The sequence below is a fragment of the Lepisosteus oculatus genome, chromosome 15, assembly GCF_040954835.1.
Source record: "Lepisosteus oculatus isolate fLepOcu1 chromosome 15, fLepOcu1.hap2, whole genome shotgun sequence".
NCBI classification, from domain to species: Eukaryota; Metazoa; Chordata; class Actinopteri; order Semionotiformes; family Lepisosteidae; genus Lepisosteus; species Lepisosteus oculatus.
This window is the reverse complement of record NC_090710.1, coordinates 25,026,145-25,053,674: the sequence shown is the minus strand read 5'-3', so window position 1 is coordinate 25,053,674 and position 27,530 is coordinate 25,026,145. Positions and strand designations below refer to the sequence as shown.

The window sequence follows — 27,530 nt, the reverse complement described above, 5'->3', positions numbered from 1 at the left end:
TTTAAGACAACTCTACAGCTCCAAGTACAGCCATTATGTTTTTAGTTAACTCAATATTGCTTTTGGACACCATCTGAATAGTTCAACAAAAAGGATGCTAAGCAGTGTGCAGGTTGAGGTTCTAAGATCCAGACATTACCTGTTTGAGCCTGGGTCACTAGACAAATTTGACTGGCATTCCCCAGGCAGTATCCTAAGTGCACCTTTTAATACTTACTTTATACCCACTTTTTTCTCCAGATTTATGATCTTTAGAAAAGCAGTCCTAATTGTGTATTTGAAGAATTTCACCTTTTCCTGTTGTGTAACATGAGAAATCTCCCTGGGAAAAAAAAAAGCTAAGCAAATTATTTTTCTGGTAGTCATCTTTCTTATTTTTTCTCAGCAATTTTCAAATATCTGGGAAACTTACATTGAGTTAGACATATTTTAAGAATGATAAAGAGCTTGGGTCTTCAACCCCTGGCTGAGAAGCTAGTTACAGAGAGTGCACCTTACTGCATACAGACCCATTACTACTTCCAGGACTAACTGAATTTCCTTTTAGCTTCCAATTACAATGCTGTGTCCTTGTTTCAGTACTGTGAACAGTCCCATGGCTTGACCCTATATATACCCCTCAGCATTCCATACTCTTTTCATTTTATGTACATGAATAAAATCTTATCTTTGCTCTAGACCAGGGGTTCCCAAATGGGGGGTTCAAGAACCCTTAGGGGTTCATGAGATTCTGATGGAAATGTCAATGTCAAATTAATAAATAACAATGTAATAATAAGAATAAGAAAAACAACAGTAGCAATATTAAGATTTTAAAAAGTGAAAAGAAGCATGTTAAGAGAGTTTGATTTAGTTAAAATCTGAAAAGGGGTACTTGGGGCAAATAATATTGAAGGGTTGAAGGGGTTCGGCTGACAAAAAAAGTGGGGAACCCCTGCTCTAGACTGAAAATATTTTTTTAACTTGTCTGTGTAGCCAAGAGGAACTGTTTTCTTTGAACTCTTTCTGAGACTTAATATCATTTCTGTGGCATGGTGACCGAAACTGATCACAATATCCTAAACAAGGGCTTAGATGGTAAAGCTTGAACTTCCTAAAACTCAATCACCACTCTGACAGGTGTGGTGCATATTCCTAATTCTACCACTTCTGCGTTAACCACCCACCCTGTTTTCCAACTATACCAGAATCCAAATCAAACATATAGATCAGGAAGGACAATGGGTGAAAACCGAAACCTGTAGTACCTCACAGCTTGAATTAGAAGTTATTACTGCAAGTCAGACAAACTTCAACATGTACAATCGTAATTTAATAATTTATTGCATGTACCAGTACAGAAAATAGAAAGTGTGATTGTGTATTAAAAAAAAGGATTTTATAGAAAAATCACACATCCAGACATTAGTGTGGTAAAACAGCTATCATGGTTAGCTTACACACAGACTGTATACAATTCTTGGCCGCTATCCATAATAAACACAGAAACAAAGAGCCCAGTTCGAAAAAGGTGATTAATTTTCATCACTGTCAACAAATTGAATTTGATAAGCAAATAACAACTGTACACACATTCATAGATACAAGGTACTTTACATACTTTAAGCATGTTGATTAATCAATTCCAATTCCCCTGCTACTATCTTGTTTCAGGCTCAGAAATTTTGAGAGATTAATTCTTACATTTCAGATCAAAACACAAAACCACAAAAGATAAGGAAAGGAGTGATCTCCACACCAGCTGTTGTAAAATATTATTTTATCATATTTTTCCCCCATTTCAACAACACATTTGGTGAATAATGGAACAAGTAATAGGTTAATCCGTGCTTAAAAGAGAAGAGAGAAAACACAATGTTTCGGCTGTGAAGCCTTCTTCAGCCAAAACGTTGCGTTTCCTCTCTTCTCTTTTCAGCATGGAATAAACCTATTACTTGTTCCTTTGCAGACCATGCATGCTGATGCAGCTACCTACCTGAACTACTTCTGAATAATTCTGAACCAGTATAGGGCCACTAACCAGGGAAAACAAACATCATAGTCTCTAGGTTCTGGGTCTGCAGCCCTGGTCCTGAAGTGTCCCAAACCAGCAGGTTTTATAGGTCATCTCTAAATCACTGCTTCATAAATACAGGGAACAACTTCAATGTGATTAATCAAACTGGTCAATTGTTAAATGAAGAAGTTTAGACTCAAGCCCTCAAGGATCAGAGTTTTCATAATTAAATAAATCTGTTGTGTGATTCGTCAAGAGCTTGCAGGTGCTGATAAAAAGCAGGTGATCTATGAGACTAACTGGATTAGGTCTCTCCAGGACCATGCCTGGAGATCCCTGCTCTAGATATTCCACAGGCACAGAACTCATGCTAAAGGATCCAAAGTAGTGAAACTATTGGACAGCATGGCTCCAGACAGACATATTCAGTAAATTCCTCTTTTCTGCCAAGTTGAATTTTTACTTGTTTCTGTCTGTTCCAATTTTTCCTGTTCATCAAAGACTGTGAACTGTAATTTGTCATTTAGAAATGTGAAATAGTGTATACCACTCCAGTCAATTTAGCCATTTACAAAATATCAGTATCATGTAGCTCATTGTTTTTTCAAGCATTGCTTATGAGAAAAAAAAAGGATAAACATTTATGTTTATTACCTTAATTTAGAATGGGATGGACTTTGCCTAAATTTGAGCCTAAGTGTTAAAGAGAGTATACTGTATTCTTACAGATAATGCCCAAACACAGAGTGCAGCACACATGGCTATATACAGTAACGTGCAAGATTCCTGTAAGATTACAGTTGAATATGTAGAACCGCAAATAGTATTTAACACTTGCTCATTAACTGTACTTGCATATCATACCGAACCTGCCAGCATCAACTATCTTGAAAGTAACATTCCTCTGCAAAATATATTAACAGCTTATCATTTTTTTCAGGAACATATTTAGAAAATGTGGCCATTTAAGAAGCAAGTAATTATAATAACTAAAGTATTAATATTTTTTTAAAGCACAAAAAAATGTTACAACTGAAATCAAAATTCTATACACATTTAAGATACAGGCAAATTTGTTTGTAAATGGCTTAGCATATCACCGTACAACATTATTTGTTTATAAAGTACAGCAATTAATGCATTTTTTCTTCTTGTATGGTTTTATTCCCTGGAAGACATGCAGAGAATTTATTGTTTACTGAAATTAATACCGGATTCAATTTCAGCAAGATCAAGCTCTTTCCAGAAAAGTTAGCACATGAGGTGAAATTACATCATTTAAAGCAAAATGTTTAATTTGCCAAAAAACTACCGATGAAAACTGCAGGTCGGGGAAGCTTAGTAAAAAACAAAGGAGAAGAAGAGTTTACCATGCACTCATTGTCAAAAAAGTGATACATAAAGGCATTTTTGAATTGAAGTTGCCATATTCCCCAACCCCCAACCCCAACTCTGCTCATCCCACTGATGTAAGTGCACACAAAAAATACATGTTAAAAAATGTACATTCTGTTACAGCTTTTCACTAACAACGAACCAGTTCATTTAAAATGTACCATTTCATATAATTGTCACACTGGATGCCGATTTCACGGTTTCCTCTTGGGTGTGGTTTTTTAGAAGGTCTTTGATGAACTGTTCAAGTGCAGTGAAGTAGCCTTGGCACTGCCACGTGTCATTGTGTGTGCCTTCTGGAAATATGGCTAACCGTTTAGTCCGGGATGGAGACAGTTCATACAGCTGTTTCATCATGACTGGAGGGATCAACTGGTCAGACAGCCCGGAGATGAAAAGCGAAGGCATTCTGCATTGTGCAATTTTCCTGTATGACAGGAATTTATTTTTGTAGCACCAGAGTGGAAGGTACCTCATGGGGAAGAAAGAAAATAAAGTACTGGCCATGTGAGGGATACTGAGGAAAGTGTTCTCCACCATTATGGCTGAGATTCGATGGGGATTTCCAGATGCTAGGTGGATGGCTACTGCACCGCCAAGAGAGCGACCAAAAAGAATGATTTTTGTTTTATCTATATCAGGTCTGCTCATGACGTAGTCGAGCACTGCTTCTGAATCTAAATAAAGACCATCTTCACTTGGTTCTCCATCGCTTTTGCCATAACCCCTGTAATCGACCAGCACCACATTTACTTTCAAATTGACCAGCATTAACAGTGCGTTGGGTATTCGATGACCAATATTGCCAGCATTTCCATGGAAGTATATTATGGTGGGCACAAACGCCGGATTATCCCCAGTGTATCTAAGGAATATAAGATTGAGACACATGCCGTCTTTGGTTTTGATGAAGATGTTCTCATGTGGGATCCCAGTTGGCACAGGAACATACAAGCGGGAGGAAGAGGGCTGGTCTGGGAAATAGAGCAACACATCTTGGAACTTGTACAGTATACCCGCCACTGAAGCAAATATCAGAGCAAGGAGCATGAAGCCTCCGTACAAGTGAAACGTTAAGATCAAAGCTAGGAGAGAGATGCGACATAAACCCCAAGACCATGATGCAAGATTTACCAACCACTTTTCAGCAATGGTCCATAACCTCCATGATTTTTCCATTGTAGATTCTTCTATAGCAAGAGCACCTGACTACAGCACATGTATTCTACAAAAAAGGGAAAAAACAAATATTAAAAAAAGGAATTACATTTCTAATGTTCAAAAATACAATAAATATTAAAGAAGATTAGAATGCAAACACAGGGAAAAAAGCTTGAATTCCTCTTTATAAACTATGCAAATAAAATAATGTGTGCTGTAACAGAGATCAAACCTCTTATACGACATCATGTTGTGTCAAACCTAACACAGACAAGACAAATCAGTCTATGCAAACAAAATCCAGTAAAATCCTTATGAACTGAACAGATTTTGCTTATATTCTGTGTAGTAGAAGATACCAATCAGGTATCAAAATAGGCCACATATTTAAACTCAGTGATGATATTTGCCATGATACACCTTTTTTGTGGGAAAAGGAGTAGTCACACGTGACGTGTCTAATTTCATTCAAAAGCCTCAACACTTTAGAAAGTTCTACGCCTTATGAATGCTTCAGTACAGATAGCCATGTGGCATAAGTCTTCTGTACAACAGCTTTAATACTTCAGTCTTGCCATAGGACCAAACATTGTAAATGGTATATATATTTCTGCATCAAACTAATAACATAAATAGAATCACCAACTGTGCAATAGAACATCTCAGCCATTTACACTGAGAGACCAACTCCATTGACATATCCATCTTCAAACCATTCTTTGCAACACACAGGCTAAGCAGTTACATTATGAAATTTCAGCGCCAAATGAAGTAGACTGCTCCACGCAATGACGGCTTCTCAGGTCTGTAGGTGGCCAGGAAGTCATAAGGGACACTGTAGTGGTTCAGGTGGGCAGCTGCGTCAGCATGCGTAGGCTGCAAAGGAACAAGTAATAGGTTTATTCCATGCTGAAAAAAAGAAGAAAGAGAACACGTTTTGGCCGTGAAGCCTTCTTCAGGTGTGATTTGTGTTTTTGAACTAAACAAGTCTAAAACAAGTCTACAAGACACCTGAAGAAGGCTCCACGGCCGAAACGTTGTGTTCTCTTTCTTCTTTTTTTCAGCATGGAATAAACCTATTACTTGTTCCTCATAAGGGACACTGTCTCACCAAGAACCTGGACAACCCTGGCCAACAACCACACCAGTCCTCGTCAAACTGTGCACCAGCACTTGAGGAATCCTGGTCACTAATGGTATGTCATGACTAGTATCGCCAACTGTAATTAAGTTTCACATCAAGTTGTCTGCCTTCTAAGGGACATCATTTACCTCATACTTAAAACGCATAATTGCAGCTGCTGCACATGTGGGGTCATGCCATTATTTAGTATTGATTGTATCTCCTTATAGTTCAACCTGACAAAATCAACCCCATTGAGGCAACTATGAGGGAGGCACAAGGCACAAGTGCTTCTGCTGGAGCTAAAAAATTGAAAAGAACAATGTGCTTCCAAAAATCACTGGGCAGAAAATTACAAGGCAGGTAAACCCCCCAGGTGTTGACTCAGTGCAACAAGACTGGAAAACAAGCAAGAACTGCCGCTGGAGAAAACAGATGAGATTCAAGTCCCACATTTCCCCAAGGCCTGGATCACAAACCTCTGCCTGCACTTAAGTGAGAGAGAGTCTGTACTGGTTGAGTCACTCACAGGCCCTCCTCGCCACCACAGAAAACTAAAGAAAATGCAAGTTCGTTTTTTACACTTATATGCTGATAACAAAAAGAGCACACAATGTGGTGTTTATCTATTAATAGTTTTTGTCTACAAATCCCAAACCTTTTCAGATTTTGTTGCGTTTCGTGCATTGAAGAGAGGAGTTTGACACTCATGATATTTTATTGCTTGAAACCTCCATTCATTTCATCTTCAAGATGCTATTTTATCGTAGTAGCTTTAAATTGAGTCCTGGGTAATTTTCCTGGCAAAGGCCACTTTCTCACTTCACATTTAAAGCTTAAAGGATTTTTCTTCTAGAAAAGCAATGATTTGTGTTTTGGAACTAAACAACTCTAAAACACCCCACAGATTCTTCTCCTGAGAGATCTGGACACAAAACATCCTTCTGGGCTGCATTGGTGTAGCATGACCCAGATGCAAGAGAGCTGTAAATTTATATTTCCAGCAGCTACAACAATGCATATGGTCATTTTAACATGTTATTTTAAATAGCAATAATGTATTGTTTTTTGTTGACATGTTGTGTTTGAATGAACTTGGCAACTGTTTTGCAACTAGGCAGTTTTTGTTGTAGGTCAAAGCATTTTAGCAAGTCAGCAAACGGCTTAGCATTATCGTCAATAAAGAGCAGGCACATTCCAGTTGTTACTTCACTCTCTATGTATTTTCTTAGGGGTACTTTTAAATGTCCCCTGTTTGATTATGGACTTGAAGTGTGCAAAGCACATTCAACATTAATAATTTTATTCTTGTGAAAAGTGGATCTTTACAGCAGGCTACATTTCACACCCCATAACACTGTTCCTATTTAGATTTTGTAGAGACATTTAAATAGATCATGCATTTTCACAAAGGTTTTAGATACTCAAGGCCTCCATTTCCCACAGAAAGAAATCTATTGTGATTTCTGGCAACTACTACCATACCGATTTTAATGTTCAGCTGTAATTTTAAACATGTTCCTTGTCAGGGATTTTTAACAATAATAAAAACATTTTTGTAATTTTCTTTCATGTTGTGGAACACCCAAAGAGTAGTCCATTCTGTAAAGTCTTTTTAGTGATTTTTAGGGGTATTTATTATTCCAAATAATTCTAATGTTCTTAGGATAATGTAAAAGAATGAAACAGCAAATCACTCAAAATAATAAAATAATATGCAAATAAAGTAAGTTATTAATAATGTCATATATTTAATATAACTATATAACAAGATCTTAATGCCCATTGTTCTTACAAGACTAGGTTTGAGTAACCAGTTTTATTTCCTCTCAATTGGATAACACATTCCATTTAAAAATAACCATATACAAATAAGTTAGTAGCATGGATGTCCTTTCACAGTCTCTCCGTTTTCCATCTGTCATTTGCATGAGATCTAGGGCAATGCTTGTTTTTATTTCTGAAATCTATAGAACTCCCTTTTAAAACACCCCATAAGCATTACAAATCCCACTCCTACACAAGTATAAGTATATTGCAAATTGAATAGTATAAGTATAAGGCAAACTGAAGCTGAGATGTTCCTATGGTTCATAATCATGTTGAGGGAAATTTACAATAAAAACTATTCCCAGCCAAGGAATTTCTTGTAAAGTGATTTCTTGCAGTTTTATTCCAAATATAATCTGAACACTATTCAAGAAAATACGCATTTGGTTTTTTTAATGTGGCAGCATGGTAGTGCTGTGGTTAGCACTGCTGCCTTGCAGCACTGGGGGGCCTGGGCTCAAATCCAGATCTGGGGAGCCATCTGTGTGGAGTTTGTATGCTGTCCCCTATTCACATCAGTTTCCTCCCACAGTCCAAACACATGCTGGTAGACTAAATGGCTTCCAGGAAAACCGCCCCTTAGGTGTGAGCCTGTTTGTGTCTGTATGTCTGCCCTGTGATGGACTGGTGTGCTATCCAGGGTGTACCTCAGCTTCTGCCCGTTGCTTGGTTGAATAGACTGTGGCTCCCTGTGACCCTGCATTAGAAAAAGTGGTTAGAAAATGGATGGAAGGGCATAATGTAATAATACAAAGGAGCAAGTAATAGGTTAATTCCGTGCTGAAAAGAGCAGAGAGAAAACACAATGTTTGGCCGAAACGTTGTGTTTTCTCTCTCCTCTTTTCAGCAAGGAATAAACCTATTACTTGGTCCTATGCAGACTACGCATACTGACACAGCTACCTACCTGAGCTATGTAATAATGTATGCATGCATATGCTTATATTTAGACTAGTCAAAGGTTGTTTTAGTAAAAAAAAATTGTTTGGTCATAACTCATTTCAACCTAGGAAGAATATTTTTTTTTAACATGCTATACCATTTCTTGTAAAACAGATGGTAGGAAGATGGTAATATTAGCTATTAAGCATTGACTGTTTTACATCATCTTGATTTATATTGGCCTATCCCGTGGCTGTGACATTTACTAATAATCCCAACAAAATAACAATGAATACATCAAATAAATGTAATAACAAACTACACAGCAAACGAAAAAATAATATGAAATCTGCCCTTAACACAAAACCTCTGTCTAAACTTCATATAGTATGTGCTGCAGAAACACAAAAATAATCATTGTTGAATATGAAACACTAAAAAGTGAAATACCCAAACTGTTGGGATTAAAACTTTTTTGTTAATTAGGGGCAATTATATTTTTTGTTTGAGAAAAACTTCACAGACATCCTCAAAAGCTATCATTAATAATACTAATGCTTTAATTCCTCTGCTGCCATCTGGCCTTTGATCTTGGTATTACTTGTTTTAGATTTAAACTGGGCCATCTTTTTCAAGATAAAAAAAAAACAGTTTTAATTTAAAATAAGATATCTGAAGCAAACTCTTACAATACAAACATAGTACTCTGATAACTCAAGACCCCCTGTTCTAACACGCATGAAGATAACAGATGCTATACTTAAGTATGTTTTGAAAGAAGCCTTTCAGGGCCAGAAGAGATATTCATCTGGCATATACATGTATTTGTACAGATTGTAGAAAGAGCTTCTCGGTCTTGTCTCCGAGATGGAAGGTGGAATAAGACCTTCCTCTAGGGAATATGATGAAGTTTGAACTGAAAATTGAATTTAGTATGCATACGAGATCATAACACATCCCTTTGGCCTTTTCATTAGAAATTCAAACATGTTTAGCATTTCAACTTCAAACAGTAACAGCTATCTTATTCTACTCTCTCTTTATTATATCAAAACCACTGTTTCAGAGATATCCACCATGCTCCAAATAAAGTCCCGACTATTATCAGCACAGTATTTTTCCATCAATATATGCTGCATCATTAGTTTTTCATTTTTGCTGTGCCTGTTAAAAGTATACAGCAATGCCAAGGAAAATCATTGATGGCACACTTTAAGCACACTACTACATTGTGGAATCCTAGTTTTATCTTCACTAGTACTACAATCTCTTGCACTTACAAAAGTGCAACAAGAAAATTCATCAAAAAGTACAAGTAAGATAACTAACTGCTATAACTGACTGTAAAATGACAGAGGAATGTATCATGAAAAATGTAATCCAGTCAAGTTCTTAAAACATCCATTTTAAAATAAACCTTTTTTTAAATAAAAAGTAAACACTTTTTACCAATGTTCTGCATATTTTTTTGCAAGCAATCTTATTTTTCTTTTACTTTTTCAAAGCCTTTGAAATCCAAAGACTTGGACAAATTCACAAAAAGCAGCAGAACTATAAAAGATTATCCAAGTCCCATGTGAAAAGTCTTTGGAATGTCATATGTTTTGGACTCCATATTGCATTTTTTTAAAATTGACGTTTTCTTAACTGTTGCTTTCTGAAACCAAGCATCATAGAGATTTCGAACTTAGTGTGCCATTTTAATGAGATGACTTCAGATTTTTCCAAAAGGTCCCATGAAAAACCATATAAGTCTTCAAGGAATTCACACTGGGTCATGGTTGTTACAGACATGTCCTTATGTATGATATCTGACCTCTATTAACGACAATATCAAAAAAGGGACAGGTTGGATTAACTACTGATGACTGCTACGTGAAGCTATGCTTTTAATTTTTTTTACAATCTCTGAGTCAAATAATTAAAAAAAATTATAAGATTGCTACATTTTAATTAATATACCGATCAAACAATCCTGGCAAATGAATGTAGAAAAAATACATCAGATTAAACCAATTATTGCCCCACAATCTGGAATGTACAAAAAGAGCCACTCTTGATTTTATGTAGCCTGATATTCTATCAAAGGCACATTTTAAAATTTGACATTTACATCAAAGAAATGGAAATCAATGAGGGTCTATTCAAATGTGAAATTAAGATACATTAATTTGGCACAGAATGACAAAATCCTTACTAACAAGTAAAGCATTGATCAAAAGCCTCCAATTTCTTAATCTTGAAACTACAGTATTGCTTTCATGAAACTGAGCACGGAACAAATACACATCACAAGTATAATCAACAAGAGCATTCCTTGATACTATGCTGTCTACATGTTTCAAATACATTGGGATGAAAGAAGTTAAAAATGTTAAACTATGTTATGTTCAATAATGACTTCCATATTTTATGACGTTTTAATTTCAACTTCAGTAATAAAAGACGACATAACTCAATCTGAGCAAGATGTAGTTAATAACCAATTTGACTTTAGGTTCAGCTGACAGCAGAAAAATTAGTTTAAAACATGACCCTTCACTACAGAAAGCACTACCCACTTCAGTTAAAAAGGCAGCCGTTTGGAGCAGAATAGCGAACAAAAAAATAGTTAACTTAATTTTGACTGTAACAGTTTCAATCATCAGCCTGACACTTTTCAGTTACACTTCCGAAAAATGTTATGTGACAGTTGAATCGTTGCGACCCAGCAACAAAAAACACAACATCAACCTACATGAAGCCATGTTTGAAACAATCAGCGTTAAATAAAAAGATAGGGTATATTTTCACCCTAGAGATTCATAGCCGGCTTCAACGGATACACTGCTTTTGCAAATTATTGTTTTATTAAAGAGTCCACAATCGTCAAAGCAGAAAGAGTGGATCATCGTACTCTTTTGTGTTAAATAGCAGTGACCACACGCTGCGGTGTAACAGCTGGCGATCCAACCTGGTAAACCTGAGGTAAAGGAGTAAACACACTCGGGACTACGTTCAGATAAAGGTAGACTTACTTCCTTCTCATCCTCCTGATCCTCAGTTTTCCATTACAACACCTGGAACAGGTATGTTTTATATATGTTCTTTGTTAATCTTTGGTTGTCTTCAAAAATTACTGCTATATACAGTACTGTTTCCTGAGACTCCCAGGAAGTTGTTGTCACTTTTCTAAAGTTCCGAGTGGGTACAAGAGTCGCTAAACGGCAAATAAAAGAGATACCAGAGCCTAGAAATGAATTTACCTGAAGTACAGGGATAATGTAGCATTGTTTTTACTAATGTGTAGCATTCTTCTTTTTGTATTACGTGTTATTATTTCCGAAAGTACAGCTCGTAGGATTGCTACAGTTTGTTTCTGTTGGAAGGGGTCCTCTTCTGCAGTCGGCTTCCTGTCCATAGTTTTAACACGGAAGTGGTTATGTGGTTCACCTGCGTTTTCTAGTTTCCAACTACTGTAGGCGGAAGAGGTTGTGTTTTTTAAATTTTCCAAGACATTATTTTCTCCAGATAAAATAAAGAAATCGGTAGGTATTGCCTTTGTTTGGTTAAGTATACCTTTCAAATTCAAAAATTGCGATTATTTGAGTTTTACAGTAAATTCTTAAACTCCTGTAGCCTTTGTGTTTTCTAAAGTTTTGTTTTTAACATGTTAAACTTACATATCGATATTTATAGCTATCAAGATGTATTCTAAATTATTTAAGTCGGCTCTCCAGAAACTCTTTTATTTATTGAATGTACCTATTTTGCCATTTGTGACAGATAAATGATTTGTTTACGAAAGTCCAAAGACATGTCTTGCACGGAACAATAACTATTTGTATAATACGTTGGTTGTTAAATTGTTTTAGATGTGTTCCAGTATTGCATTATACTGTTCTAAAATACATTTGTCAGTTATTTAACATTTTTAAGAAGAGTTTATGTATTTATCAGTTGATTATTGCGGTTCTTAGCAGATAATTTAATATGGCGCGTGAATTCCTATATTGCAATATTACGTGATAGAGTATATTGAGCTGATGTAGTCTTAAAAACCCATCATCTTATTTCTCCTGCAAACAACAATATGCCTCTTAAAGGGGAACTGCAGTCCCAATTGCTCAGACCGGGTATGAAATCTCGGTAACAAAATACATTTATCGACGGTATAGCAAAATTTTACAAATTTCGAATTAAGCATAAAGGCGTGTACTTTGTGAAAGTACATGGTCGCCATGTTGTCACAAACAGCTGGTCTGGCCAAGGGCGAGAGTTCACATGGATTGTGACGTAAAAACGGCCCTTAATAATCACTAGTACCTGGAAGCAAAGTTGTTTGGTCTTCAAACAACTTTAATCCTTTTCTGGCATTCTCAACTCCCTTACTTTATAAGGGAGTATACTTTAAACGGTGCCTCACTGTGGAGCATTTGACTGTGCTGAACGTAGTGTTTGCACACAGAGATCAGCAGCTTTGGATCAACAGAAAGTCTGAAGTTTCCTTTTCCTGGGGATATTCAACTAAGAGATGAGTAATTAACATAGGCACTTATGTTGGGCCCATTGACAAGTTTCTTCATGAGATTCAGTGCAATGTACAATAGAATAAGTACAAGTTGTGTAAAATACATTTCACAGCAGAAATGTTCCAATGTGATCTGCATGCAATTAACAAGTAATTATTATTTGTCCACAAAACTGTCTCAAAGTTGAATTCATTTAAATTGCACTTATTCATGTATAGTATAATTTGATGACTAATAGCAATATTTCTATTGGATTAAAAGAGATGTATTCACAAGCCTCCTTGTTTGCAATGAATGTCTGAATCCCAGACAATGATGGCAATATGACACTATTCGTATATTTTGTGATGTTAATAGGAGGATTTACGCATTATCGTTTACTTTGTACTATCCCTGTGGTTTGAAATGCACTCATCAATGACAATTCTTTAGAACCCCAAAATGTCCCCCTTTAAGTTCTTAACATCAAAAGTGACACACGGGGCATAATTAACATCTTAAAAATCCAGGTAACAGTCCAATGAGGTTTAAGTAAAGTGAAAATACACATTTCTGTGTTTTTTTTTAATTTAAACAATTAAATGTTAAATTATTGTGATTTATTTTACAATTAAAAATGCATGCATGTATATTGTAGATAGTTGTCACCAGCAGGAGGTACACAGAGAATTATTATTAAATTATGTCTAAAAGAAAAATGTAAAGTATGTCAGGTATAAATGTACAAAGTGAGAGTGCTTTTTTTTTTACTCGGTTAGATTTTTTTCCATTGAGCCAATATTGTGAATGCAGAGCAAATCCTGAAACCTGCTAAATTCATCATGTATATGTTGCATACATAATTCCAGTTTAAGAAGCTTCCTAAAAAGTGCTTGTTATAGGTTACCTTTGTTTTTGTAAGCAACAGTTATCCTAATTTTTAGGCTTTCTGTTTTATTTGCGAAGTAAACAACATGTAATGTTTTTTTTTCCCTATCTAAAGTGGATAAATGGAAATATCGAATTACACAAACTTATTTCAGAATTATTGTTTAAAATTTTGTATATGCCTTGTGCAGTAACTGAAATGTTTATGTTCTTTGAAGGAATCGTTTCGAGAATGGCCGAAGCAGCTCAATCCTTGTCTGCGCCCGAGAACACAGTTGCATCTCAAGTTCCGTTTGCACACTTGTGTACAACTTTAGAAAAAATTCAGCGAACAAAAACAAGGCCAGAGAAAACAAGACACTTGAAAGACTTTATAGATTCCTGGAGGGGGTTCCATGCAGCGCTCCACAAGAATGACCCCAACACAACTGATTCATTTTACCCAGCGATGCGGCTTATTCTTCCGCAGCTGGAACGTGAGAGAATGGCTTATGGGATAAAGGAAAACATGCTTGCCAAACTTTACATTGAAGTTTTGGGCTTGCCGAAGGATGGTGGGGAGGCGAAGAAACTCCTAAACTATAGAGCACCCACTACATCACAGGGAGAGGCAGGCGACTTTGCTGTCATGGCTTACTTTGTTATCAAGAAAAGGTGCCCAGACCAAGGAACGCTAACCATAAAAGAGGTAAATGATTTCTTGGATTCCGTTGCCAGCAACAATGCTGGAAAACGGAAGGACCTTGTAAAAAAAAATCTCCTGCAGCTTATCACTCAAAGCTCAGCTTTGGAGCAAAAGTGGCTTATCCGTATGATCCTTAAAGACATGAAACTGGGAATCAGTAAGGAAACTGTCTTCCGTGTCTTTCATTTGGATGCTACAGAGCTGCACAATGTTACCACAGATCTTAACAAAGTATGCAGAGAACTTCACGACCCTTCGGTTTCTCTTAATAATGTTTCTATTGGGCTGTTTTCAGCATTTAAACCCATGCTTGCTGCTGTTGCAAACATAAAGCAAATTGAAAAGCAAATGAACAACCAGAGTTTTTACATCCAAACCAAGCTGGATGGGGAGCGCATGCAGCTTCACAAAGATGGCGATGTGTATAAGTACTTCTCGCGCAACGGGTATGATTACACTCAGCAGTTTGGGGGCTCTCCGTTGGAAGGATCTTTGACTCCTTTTATTCACAATGTCTTCAAGTCCCATATTATAAGCTGCATTTTAGATGGTGAGATGATGGCATATAATCCCACTACTCAGACATTCATGCAAAAAGGTAGCAAGTTTGACATCAAGAGAATGGTGGAGGATTCAGATTTGCTGACATGTTTTTGTGTGTTTGACGTTCTGTTGGTGAACAACCAGAAACTGGGCCACGAGACCCTACGAAAACGAAATGAAACTCTTGAAACCGTCTTGACTCCCATTCCAGGAAGGATACACATTGTACCCAAAATTGAAGCAAGGAGCAAGCAGGAAGTCATAGATTCCCTCAATGAAGCCATCGATAAAAGAGAAGAGGGAATCATGGTAAAGGATCCTTTGTCTGTTTACAAGCCAGATAAGCGAGGAGAGGGATGGCTCAAGATAAAGCCAGAATATGTTGATGGTCTGATGGATGAACTTGACCTCTTGATTGTTGGAGGTTACTGGGGAAAAGGCCTTCGAGGTGGAATGATGTCTCATTTTCTGTGCGCTGTAGCTGAAACGCCTGCAAATGGTGAAAAGCCATCTGTGTTTCATTCTTTTTGTCGTGTTGGTTCAGGTTATACAATGAAAGAACTTTATGACCTGGGCCTGAAACTGGCAAAGTACTGGAAGCCCTACCGTAAGAAGGATCCACCAGCTACTGTATTGTGTGGAACAGAAAAACCAGAAGTTTACATTGACCCCTGCAAATCAGTGATAATCCAGGTGAAGGCTGCTGAAATCGTGGATAGTGACATGTATAAAACGGAATGCACTTTGCGCTTTCCTAGGATAGAAAAAATAAGGGATGACAAGGAGTGGTATGAGTGTATGACGCTGAAAGATTTGGACCTCTTCCGTGACAAGGCTTCTGGAAAGCTGGCATCCCGTCACGTGCATTTAAGTGATGAGCCTGACAAGAAGAAACGAAAAGTTGTGTCAAAACCTAAGAAGGTCATTGGTATAATTGATCACTTGAAGTCCCAGGATCTTTCCTGCGTAAGCAAAGTTTCAGATATGTTTGAGGATGTGGAGTTTTGTGTCATGAGTGGAAATGAGAAGTACGCAAAGGCAGACCTCGAAAAAGTAGTGGCCCAGTGCGGGGGAGTCATAGTTCAGAATCCTGGCAAAGATACTTACTGTGTAATTGCTGGTGTACAAAATGTGAGGGTGAAAAATCTAATTTCAGCAAACGAGTATGATGTAGTCCAGGCAGAGTGGCTTTTGGAGTGCTTGGAGAAGAAAGAATGTGTGCCATGGCAGCCTCGTCACATGATCCATATGTCCCCATCCACAAAACAACACTTTGCAACAGAGTATGATTGCTTTGGGGATAGCTATTATGCAGACACAGATGAGAAAGAACTGAAGGAGGTCTTCAGCAGGATTAGTAAAACGGAAGTAGATGAAAAAGCCTCTTTGTATGACATTGCTGATATAGAATCAAGGTATTCATGGGATACTTTGACAAACACCATGTTCAGGCATTTGAGAGTTTATGTAGATCGCTATGCTGTCATTGGAGATTTAAGCAGCTTAATCCACGGATCGAGTTTGGACATTCGGGCTCTAGAGCTTAGGTTTCATGGAGCGCATGTAACCTCAAAATTTGAGGAAGGGATCTCTCATGTTATTGTGAGTGACCAAGCCCATGTGTTAGATTTGAAAAGTCTAAGAAGATGTTTTACCAAGAAGTTTAAAATTGTGTCAGAATTATGGGTAGTCGATTCAGTAAAAGCAGGGCATTTGCAGAATGACTGTGATTACTTAATTTAGTGTTTTATGCCAGCAATGCATAACCCTAATGGCTGTGATAATGGGAGTTCTATTTCATTGCATTTCTATAGGAAGTGATGGCAAATAACATTTCTATTCAGTAGTATTTGGTTAACACAAAGATATGGTATTCATATGGTATATCCTAGAAACAGAAAATAAACTTTTAAATAAAATTTAACATACTATTATAAGGAATTATAAAACCTAATGCTAAGGTATGTATCAGACAATTACATTTTAGCTTATTTTAACTGTCCAGTTTTTTTTCTTGAAGTCTATCAAAGATAATTGATTTTATTACCTTAATAGTATCGTTACTTGCCTGCTGCAAAAAATGTTTTCAATGATTTATCAATTCAACAAGTAAAAATTAAATATCATGGTTGTGATTAATGGGCTAAATGTAATTAGGCATTTTACTGATTTCTTTAAACCATAATAGGCAAAATTGGCAATGAAATTAAATTTACTAAAAGATTTAAAATAGCCATAACACAATGAAATATGATAAATGCAAAACCTGGTTTCTGAGCTAAATTACTGGGAAGATAGCTTTTGTGGTGGATAAAAATAAGTTATTGTTACTATTTTATATTTATAAAATTATGATCATTATTTTATTTATTTTAGTGTCGATTTGTATATAAATAATAAAACATTTTACTCTTTTTGAAGATCAATGTGTCCTGATGCCCATTTTGTTTACTATGGAGACATTTTATGCTGATAAGATTTTTAAACTGTAAGAATAAAGAATTAAGTCTGATTTTCTTTAAGGTATACTGTTTTGACTAAAAAGCTTTAATCTTGCAGACACTTTTCTGGAGTATTGGGAGGTCCTGTCGCAATTGGTTCAGTAATATTTAAAGTGCTTTTCAGTATTGAGTTACATGGTTACTTTTCTCAGTATTTTAATGTACAGACTGTTTTTGTCTTTTAATACATTGTTGTTTTAAAGTCAGAGATTATTTTTGTTTAAATATATGAAGTTTAAGGAAACCCCATTAGACTTAAAGAATAATAATGTATTGAAATGTAAGTGTTTGAAACATTGGTAATAAATTCTATAAAACGTTCATATGTTTTTTTTCTCTTTCTGCCTTTCTGTTACATTTTTGACTGATGGGAAACTGTGAGCTCTCGTGAAAATGCTTTGGTTCCCCAGGACAACCTTGGGCTCAGAGATGCTGCAGAACGGCGGATATAACACATGAAAGAAACTTTAGTATATTTTAATGTAAAATATTTAATACCATACTGTGATATTTGAAGTGGTAATTTGTGATATTTATACATATAAAGTCCCCTACAAAATATCAAAGGATGTACCACAGAATTTGGATATTTTCTTGGTCAAAAATATCTGTTCAAATGCCATAAGCAGAAGATAAGAAACTCTGTCTAAGTTTCCCAATCTTGGCAATACTGAAATAATGTTCCCAGACAAGCTGTACAATACTGTGCTTTTATATAAAATAAAAAAGGGACTAAAGTATTTGTCAGTGTTATTTGTTTGGCTCATGCGACTCAATCGACCCAACTGCATCAAAAAGAACAATGTGAGCATAATGGAAAAGTATAGCCTTTCTCTAGCAATATACTTTTAGTTTGTTTCCCAACAACTATGGATGGAAAAATATGGTGTAGAAAACATATACTAATTTCACGGTTAAGAACGTTTGGCAACACGTTCAGAAAATGGATTCATTATGATGAAGTTGTGTGGGCATAGCACACATATTCCCGATTCTTTCATACTTTTACCAGTTTGAATTATAAATTTGCATTTGCTTTCAATTAAATGACAGGATCACAATAATTTAGTGATGTATGGATGTTATAACCATTTAGGGTTAAATTGTTCACCCACTTTGGTTGTGTTAGTGCATATGCAAATACTTTTTTAACTCTTACTGCTTGTGTTTGGACAAGATATTTGTAATTTAAAAACATGTAAATGCACCGATACAGATCCTAGAAATTGGATGGAAAACAAATGCAAAAATTACACATGACTTTTCACAAATAAAGTCATCTTAATCTGAAGGGAGGAAAAAAAACACAGGTATCTAAAAAGTCTTGAGGTTTTACTACAGGGTTAGTCATAAATAGAAAAGGGACATTTCTGTAAATGTTGCGGACAGCAGGGATCGACTGAAATGGAATCCACAGAGAACTGTGTAGGGAACTGTTAGTTTTGTGCAGGGGTTTCTGTAAAGGTCATAGAAATATCATGGAGCTAAACAGCCTAACATCATCTGTGGTATTATGTTTTGCTTTGCACCCTGTGGGCTATGCATGTCCAACCTTTTAGGCTCCTATTGTAAAAGACGCCTAGTGCAATGTGCAATGTATTACAAATTACATTTCTCTGTGCAAATATATCTCAAGCAAACATCATTGAGTTTGATAAAAAGGTAATGATTACTAAGCTGTGATAATGTGGACTAACATTTTCTGTTTTTCTGTTATTTGAGCAAATTCCTATTGAGGTAGTGTGGCAAATTAATATTTTCTTATATGCAGAATATATTTTATTTTCTCCCTAATCAGTGTACTACAGCTCTACAGGAATGATTCTGCAAATAATTGATCTACACTTTTGTTTTTTGATATAGTGCCATGTAAGTCATGCTATCTGATATTAGGGTATGTGTGCTCATTTCGTGCTTACAAATAAGTTTCCATGCACCCCCCCCTTGAGACATCTTTGTCTCTGTCACTCTATAAAGGCGACAAGAACTATGAACCTTCCTGTCAAAGAGTTGCACAGACACAACTAAAAAACAATTTAGTGATAAACAAAGTAGACCTAGTGATTCTAAAGTCTAGAGAAGAGACCCAGTGCTTCAGAGACAAAGATCATACATTTGGGTTATACAGTAAATTTGCTTTTTTAAGGTTCTGTTTTAAGAAACTGGGTAAACATACTGTACTGTATATACCCTATGTAGCACCAACACCATGTTTTGTCATTCTTTTGATAGTAAATGAATTAATCTGTTATATTCAAGAGAAACATAACCAGTGACATTAAACTAAAATCATATCTGAGAAAATACCCATAGATACCAAAGTACCCGTGTACTCAATGTACCTGATGTATCCAATGTACTACAGTAGATGTACTTGATGTACTCAATATAATCAAGGGACCCAATTTACTGTACCCAGCATTCATATTGTACCTGGAGAACTCAATATTCCCAATGTACACAACCCCAGTGTACCTGGGATTTTTTATGACCAGGGAGAGTCAGGACCTTGGTTGTATATGTCATCAGAAGGACAGCACCTTTTTTTACCATACAACTAAGCATGAAAGCATACAAGTAACAAGTATGCTTCAGAACATATAGTTAAAATGTGATATTTTTGCTTGAATCAGTCATTTATTTACATCAGTCATATCAGTTAACCCAGAGGGAAATAAGGTTATTTCAGAGGGAGTAAGCATATTCTAGGACATGTACTGTGTCTTAGGATCTTGCTGGGATAGGTACCACAACCCTGTATTGGATAAAGCTTTTCAGAAAACTGAGGAATTCTCCCTTTCTCATGGCATTTTTGGTGACATATGTATATAATCAGTGAATATAGAACTGATGCTGCTAGTTCATGTGTAATTACAGTAACACTACAAATCATAAATCGTGAGTCCTTGTCCCTTTTAAAAGAGCATTTTAAGGAAGTGAAAGACAAGCACTCATGAATATTCTGCAACAAGCTTGTGATAAAAATTAGGATTACACATAGTCTCCACCAGATGGTGCATAATTGCTTTTATGTTTCCAAGATATTATGTACGGATATAGTAGAACACTTTAAAAGCACAACTCCACATACAGTACAAGACAAACATTACAAGGGGTAGAGTGAAGTTTATTCTTTAGCCTCCTTTTTCTTTGACATCATTTCACCAAATTGGTATGTCGTAACACCCATTAATGCAAAATGGGGTGAGCTCTTTGCTAATTAAGCTTTTATATAATATCAGTACCAGAATATGGCAGCTATTCAGCAGTCATTAGTAGTTATTATATTTCATTATGAATATTTATGTTCTCTTACATGACAAAACTACATAATTGAAAACTGCTATAATCTTACAGTGACATCAAAACGTCCATAATTAGTGAAGTGTTCTCTCACTTAACACTGATTACCATGTACTGTATATTATTTCAGTCACATTTCAAAATAGTGGAGGATTCACTCAGCATTAATTATGAATTCAGGACAATTGATGATCTTAACAATATAATTTGTTACCAGAATCTCTTCACAGATCAGAGGATATGTCTGAGATATTCTGATGTTATAACTCTGTTCTTCCGTCAGAATTCATTGCAAATTTGCAGTATTGTTAGTTATCACTGTTATTTCTATTTCTACACACTGTATCATCATTGGATGAATGCTATGGATTTACCAACATGTATTACTGCTTTTGCCAAAGTGTGTGAAATGAGATCACCTTATATGTTCAGAGGACTGTACAAATATATGATTTTGTTTTCTGAATTTTGTTTTCTACTGTGCCAAGGGTTTGTTGATGACAATGCTGAATCATTCTCTTGACGATTGTAAGGGATTCTGAAAAATCTAGCTTCATGCACCATGTGTTGTTAAGTGTATCAAAACAATTGGCGTACTTTCTTTCAGCTCCTGTCATCCTGACAAGTTTTTCAATTTAAACCTTAAGTGGTGCAGATGAAGCAGTAATTGGCATGCTTCCCTCTGGACTAGAATTTCCAAACAAACACCCTAATAAGGTGAAGTGGGGACACTTTATTGTAAGAATGGTATTCTTCAAGGGTATTATATTCATAATTTTGATTACTATTATAATTAGTTGTTGTTTTATTAATAATAGTATAAACTGTAATAAACTGGAGATTTATAGCCATCAATGTCACCTGCTATCTGTGCATGGGTACTGAGGTTGCTGTCGATGAAATGCTAACCAAAAGCCCATGGGAGTTTTCTACACATCAGAGTTTTAACACTGTAGATCCAAAAGCTTAAAGATGAACTGACAATTTGTCATAAATTCATTCACAAAACTTTAAAATGATACTTTTATGTAAAGTTCAGACCAAAAAATATGCTATTTTGTCTTTTTAGGGCTTGATAATTGTAAAATAGTACTTGCTGGTCTACAAATATGTTACAAATATTGCATTGTGTATAAACTCAGCTGCTCAAATTTTATCCAAAGCTAAAATGCATGAGCATAGCTTTAATTTCCTTGTACTGGATCCCACAGGATTACAGAATAAAATTCAAAACACTGCTGTTCATGGGTGTCACAGTGGTGGAATACTAAGCATTTCTGCCTCACAGCCTTGGGGCCCTGGATTTAAATTCCTGGAGTGCTACGGTATCTGTGTGGAGTTGGATGTTCTCCCAGTGTTCGGATAGGTTTCCTTTAAGTACTGCAGTTTCCTCCTACAGTGCAGCTTCTGAGAAAATTGGCCCTGGTGTGAGTGTGTGCCCTGACAAGGATGAATCCTACCTTGTGCCCGTTGCTTGCTGGGATAGACTCTGGCTCCCCCACGACCCTGGATTGGGTAATGCAGTTAGAAAATTGATAGATGTCTTTGTCTTCTCACTATACTGACACGAACTATCAACAGTGAACTGTTACATCTAACCTACATGTTATTTGCACTAGTTGAACTTTGCCCTTGTTTCTTCCTGTTCTGTTGTTACAAGATTATGGAATAACTTCCCAGAACACACCAGGTCTAAAAAGGCATTTAGCACCTTTCTTGAAACTTAGCTTTGAATTATATTTAATATTGTAACGCTACAGGGTCCGCGTGGGCACCCTCGCCGCTGCCGCATCAGGTCGGCCCCCCACCGTCAGGGACTCAAACCCGGGCCTCCGGCATCACTCAACAGGGACCCAGCCTCTTGAGCCAAAGGGAGATCTCCATTAGCCCAGGGGCTGCGGTACCTGCTATGCGCAGGGGTGGGTGGTGACGTCATGATAAGCATTTTGATCCCTTAGACAAGTCGTACATTCTTAACCTGCTGGTGCTACCTGCCATGTATTACATAGAAGGCTCAAGGGTGCAGATATCCTGAAAATGAGGGAAGTAAACTTATACCTCCTGGTTGAAAACCTGTCAGAATGTAAGGAAAGCTAAAAAATGCAGACACAATGCTTACGGATGTAGCAGCACATATTGATGTATACATCTCTCCTCTTTTTTAGGAGCCTTCAATCCATTATACTTCTCAAAACATAATTGCTTCTCTTCAGATCATATACGGTATCTGTGAGGATACCATGACATTTATTCAAAATGTAGATAAAATATCTGCACCACATTTCCATAAAATATGAAATTGCTATAATATTCAAAAGAAAGCTAGATTTATTTCACACCCTTTGATTTTAATTTTTAAAATAAGTCTGTATTTAACACATTTTTCTTTTTTATTTTATTGAAGAAGAAGAATTGAATTTATGGCAAACGTACATCTTACAGTTATTGCCAAAAATGTACTCCTTTAAAATAGTGGAAAGATAGTACATATCAGCACACATTTGTTATGGACAACTTATCTGTATGACTGTTTAGTATAAGAAATAAGACCAACATGGTAAAAACACAAGCTATATTTTATCATTTTGATCCTTGAATTTATGCTTTAAGAAAAAAATGCTCCAGTGAGTTCAGCATATCAAGGTCATGAGGTAATTACACACATCAAACTGTGGGTAGAACATTACCTACTAGTATAAGACTCCTTCTTGACAGTCACATTCTTTTCTTTTTGTGATAAATCCTAAATTCTCAAAGGATTTGCTCTAATCCTTTAGATTTAGCAGGATGAATTTCTGTTACCCTTCCTGTTCACTCCAAGAAGCAGGTGAGGATACCCTTGAAGAAAGAGTCTGTATTAAAACCTACTGTGAACTGGTATGATACCTTATATTTGCTGTATGAGAAAAGGACTATACCAGCCTGTGATCCCCCTTTGTCGCATGATATCTGAACTCACAAATGCCCTCCAAGCAATAAGGAGATAATTTCTCAGGGAGGAATAGTAAAGCAAATAGTGGCAAAATGATTACATTACAAATGAACAGCAGATACAAACTTCATATAGGCTGAAAAGGTTTACAGATGTCTATCTTTTGTAATTACTGTTTGCAATGTGTTCCTTTGATGAAGTCACAGGCTTACACTGTACTGCATTACATTAACTAATGGTGTTTGATCTCAGGCACAGGGCAGATATCAGATATCTTTGAAGTAACAATACCCTCATGTTCTATGTTCTATACTGCTACACCTGACATTGGCATTGAGGGGACTATACAGGTCCCATGTTGAGAAACACTTGACAAATAGATCTGGTGCAATATTGTACCTGTTTTACTGGAGGTGAAAACTTAATCTTACAGTATTCCAGCATGAAAGATAAGGACGCAAGAACAGTTCCATACACAAGGTGGCCATTTGGCCTATCTGGCCTATTTGGTAGTTCATAGTTATCTGATACAAGGATTTCATCCAGCTGTTTTCTGAAAAAGCTTTTACCTTTGGGTAAAAACATTTCTTCAGTCTCAGTTTGAAATGTTTCACTACTCATTCTGAAGACATCCTCAATGTGTACTTGATAATGCCATGCAGTATTTGGCCTTGGTGTCAGGAGGAATGAGATAATTTTTAATCAAAATGTATAGAGTCAAAGTTTATGCTTGTAGCTTTTGTTCTAGATCCATTTGGAGATACAGTATTTTGGTGGGCAGAAAAGCCATCATTGGTGTCATGTGGGAAAAACACTAATCAAATGTGGCACAAATGGTCACGCATCATTAGAGTTTCACACAGAGTAGGTGAGGTTAGTGGTTCAAATGTTTCATGACACGCTAGAGAAAAGATTCTTAGAGACCGAACATTAAAGAAATTAGATTATTAAATGTGATGGGTGCCAGTATGACGTTCAGCTGCAAACATGTCAATGGAAGAAAGACAATTCAGCGAAAAGGATGAGTTTTTTTCCCCGAGAAAAAGGTGGTCATAGTATGAAAGTACAGAATGTACAGTATGCATAGTGTGGAGTGATGGGGGTGTACTCCTGGAGCAAAATATGTAAACCATGCATTAAGGACCGATGGGCTGAGCTAAATTAATGTTATATCTACCAAGATGGCCACACCCACACTCACATTTTCTAGTACAAGACTTTCAAAGATAAATTATCTGTGGTAACAAGTAATTATAATACAGGCTTCTCCAACAACTCCAGTATGGAGCTGTGAACTTAGTAGACACACTTGGAACTCTTCTTGATTTTGTATCTATCTTTTCTCTACCTAATTGCTAAGCAGTAGAGTACAGATATAACTCCTTTATCAATAGTGATATTTGTGAAGAATGGGGGATTTGGAACTGGAAAAGAGCATCAACAGCATTATTAGAGTCCTGGGTGGAGCACTCATGTCTCATTGAGTCATCTGATTTATTGTGTAGGGACCTGCATCAGCATGCGCAGGCTGCAAAGGAATAAGTAAAGGTTTATTCCATGCTGAAAAGAGATTAAAAGAAACACAACTTACAGTATCAGCTGGGTGAGCCTCCTTCAGGTGTCTTTTCATCTCTTTTCAGCATGGAATAAACCTTTATTTGTTCATCTGATTCATTACAGTATATATCACAAACGATATATCGATGACTGCGTCGGTGCCGCCACATGCTCCAACGATCAGCTTGAATTCTTCCTGCACCATTTCACCAACTTCCACCCGTCCCTCAAATATACGGTTAACATTTCTTCCACCACTCTTCCGTTTCTAGACATCCACTTGTCTATCAACTAACCCCGACTGTCCACTTCAGTTTATTACAAACCCACGGATTCACACAGCTACCTCCTGTACAGCTCATTTCACCCCAACCACACTAAAAACTCTCTTCCTTTTTCACAGTTCCTAAGGTTACGACGATTATGCAGTGACGTCATCGACTTCGAAAACCAAGCCCTCGAAATGTACTCATTTTTTATCAACAGAGGATACCCCAGCAGTGTGATTGACAGGGCCCTTGCCCGAGCCAAAAACACCCCCCGGACCATCAACCCGATCAGGAACTCCCGCCGTAACAACCGCATTCCTTTGGTGCTTCCTTACCACCCTAACACACTTCCTATCCCCAGGACCATTAACCAGAACTTTTCCATCCTACAGGATGATCCCTCCATTGGGGCCCTCTTTTCTGATCGCCCTATCATCTCATATCGCCGACCACCTAATCTGCGTAACCTCCTTGTCCACAGCTCCCTTGACTGCCCTCAGCAACCATCCACACCAGGCACTTTCCCTTGCAAAAGAGCTCGCTGTATCACCTGCAAGTACACAGCCACCACCACACTCATTCAAGGCCCCTCAGGACAATTCCGGATCACCCAGACAGCATCTTGTACCTCCAGCAACCTTATTTACTGTATCTCTTGCAGTAAATGCTCAGCCATCTACATTGGGGAAACAGGAAGGAGACTCGGAGACCGCTTCAGAGAACACGTCAGGGCTGTGAAGATTAAAGATCTCACCAAGCCCATTGTTTCTCATTTCACCTCTGACGGCCACGACCACTCTAATCTCTCCGTCTGTGTTCTCAAAGACGGTTTTCCGAACTCATACATCAGAAAGACCACCGAAACTAAAATTATTCTGCAGCTAGGATCACACATTCTCCCTTCCCTTAACGACAGATTACTGTTCTTTTAAATTTTCTCCATTCATTGGAAGTTTCATTTCACACCTCTCTGCACCCATTCTGACTTCACACCTCTTGATTGGCCTCTCTTTCTGTCCCCTGCTCCCGCCTCTCACTCCTCCTCCCTCTCAACCTTTGTTCTCCCGCTACTTTACCTTTGCCTACTGCCCTGTCTCTCTCACACCTGAAGAAGGCTCCACGGCCGAAACGTTGTGTTCTCTTTCTTCTTTTTTTCAGCATGGAATAAACCTATTACTTGTTCATTACAGTATGTCTGTTTGGCACTTCGCAAGCCTTCACCATGATTGCTGGCTAATATGGATAAGTTTTTACACCCGCTAAAGTAAGGGTAATCGTCACACCAGCCTGCTTGTTTGCCCAAGGCTGGGATTTCTAACCCCAATGAGATGGCAGTGTTTTAACTGGTGGACTGCTATGATTGTGTTGCAGGAAAGCCAGTTCATACAGTACATTGCCTTAGCATCTTCAGAAAAATGGATGTCAAGGTGCAAGAATGGAATTCTGTGTGTTGCTTAACCTATTTATGGATGTCAGTGTGAATTAGACGTATAGTAGTGAAGTGAGCTCAGATTCTCAAGAAAATGAAACAACTCTTTTTCGTCTGTCACATGTTTATCATGATGGGAGATAATGCCATTGCAGTATAAGAGTTTGTCCTGAAAAAAGCAGAAGGTGCTGCTATGGGTCTCCCAGGCACTCATTGGGGTCAAGAAGGATTTCTGAGAAGTCAATGAAATGGTTGCCAGAAGATCATAATAATAATAATAATAATAATAATAATAATAATAATAATGATGATGATGATGATGATGATGATAATAATAATAATAATAAACAACTTTATTTTATATAGCGCCTTTAAAGGTAGCTTCTCAAAGCGCTTCATGGCTTAAGCGATAATAGAATTATCTGTGTGAACCATGAATAATGCTCTGTAATGCATCTGAGTTATCCAGGCAGAGTATTACCTGATAGGTCAAAGAGCATTCATGCTGCAGGGGATACATGTGTATTTCAGTGGGGGACAGAGATC

The 27,530-nt window shown here is 37.0% G+C and overlaps 2 protein-coding genes across 4 annotated transcripts; one reads left to right on the top strand and one right to left on the bottom strand.

Annotated features, from left to right (window-relative positions):
• Window positions 1-1,299: 1,299 nt before the first annotated feature.
• On the bottom strand, window positions 1,300-11,711 carry abhd13 (abhydrolase domain containing 13). 2 transcript variants are annotated; one of them, XM_015364393.2, is made up of 3 exons: window positions 11,405-11,711; window positions 8,153-8,202; window positions 1,300-4,616 (listed from the first exon to the last, which is right to left on the bottom strand). In XM_015364393.2, the coding sequence occupies exon 3, from the start codon at window positions 4,568-4,570 to the stop codon at window positions 3,557-3,559; it is 1,014 nt and encodes a 337-aa protein (XP_015219879.1). In that variant the 5' UTR covers window positions 4,571-4,616; window positions 8,153-8,202; window positions 11,405-11,711; the 3' UTR covers window positions 1,300-3,556. The 2 variants fall into 2 exon arrangements, with proteins under 2 accessions (XP_015219879.1, XP_015219880.1); XM_015364394.2 differs by lacking the exon at window positions 8,153-8,202.
• A 98-nt stretch (window positions 11,712-11,809) lies between these two features.
• Window positions 11,810-18,231, top strand: lig4 (ligase IV, DNA, ATP-dependent). 2 transcript variants are annotated; one of them, XM_015364392.2, is made up of 2 exons: window positions 11,810-11,914; window positions 13,984-18,231. In XM_015364392.2, the coding sequence occupies exon 2, from the start codon at window positions 13,998-14,000 to the stop codon at window positions 16,734-16,736; it is 2,739 nt and encodes a 912-aa protein (XP_015219878.2). In that variant the 5' UTR covers window positions 11,810-11,914; window positions 13,984-13,997; the 3' UTR covers window positions 16,737-18,231. The 2 variants fall into 2 exon arrangements, with proteins under 2 accessions (XP_015219878.2, XP_006639224.3); XM_006639161.3 differs by lacking the exon at window positions 11,810-11,914 and adding an exon at window positions 11,956-13,047.
• The last annotated feature ends 9,299 nt before the right edge of the window (window positions 18,232-27,530 follow it).

Bases quoted from the DNA above. Each gene is read 5' to 3' on its own strand.
- abhd13 (XM_015364393.2), bottom strand. From the start codon at position 4,570: ATGGAAAAATCATGGAGGTTATGGACCATTGCTGAAAAGTGGTTGGTA.
- lig4 (XM_006639161.3), top strand. From the start codon at position 12,924: ATGTTGGGCCCATTGACAAGTTTCTTCATGAGATTCAGTGCAATGTAC. The intron at 13,048-13,983 runs GTAATTATTATT...TGTTCTTTGAAG, and splicing joins GATCTGCATGCAATTAACAA to GAATCGTTTCGAGAATGGCC.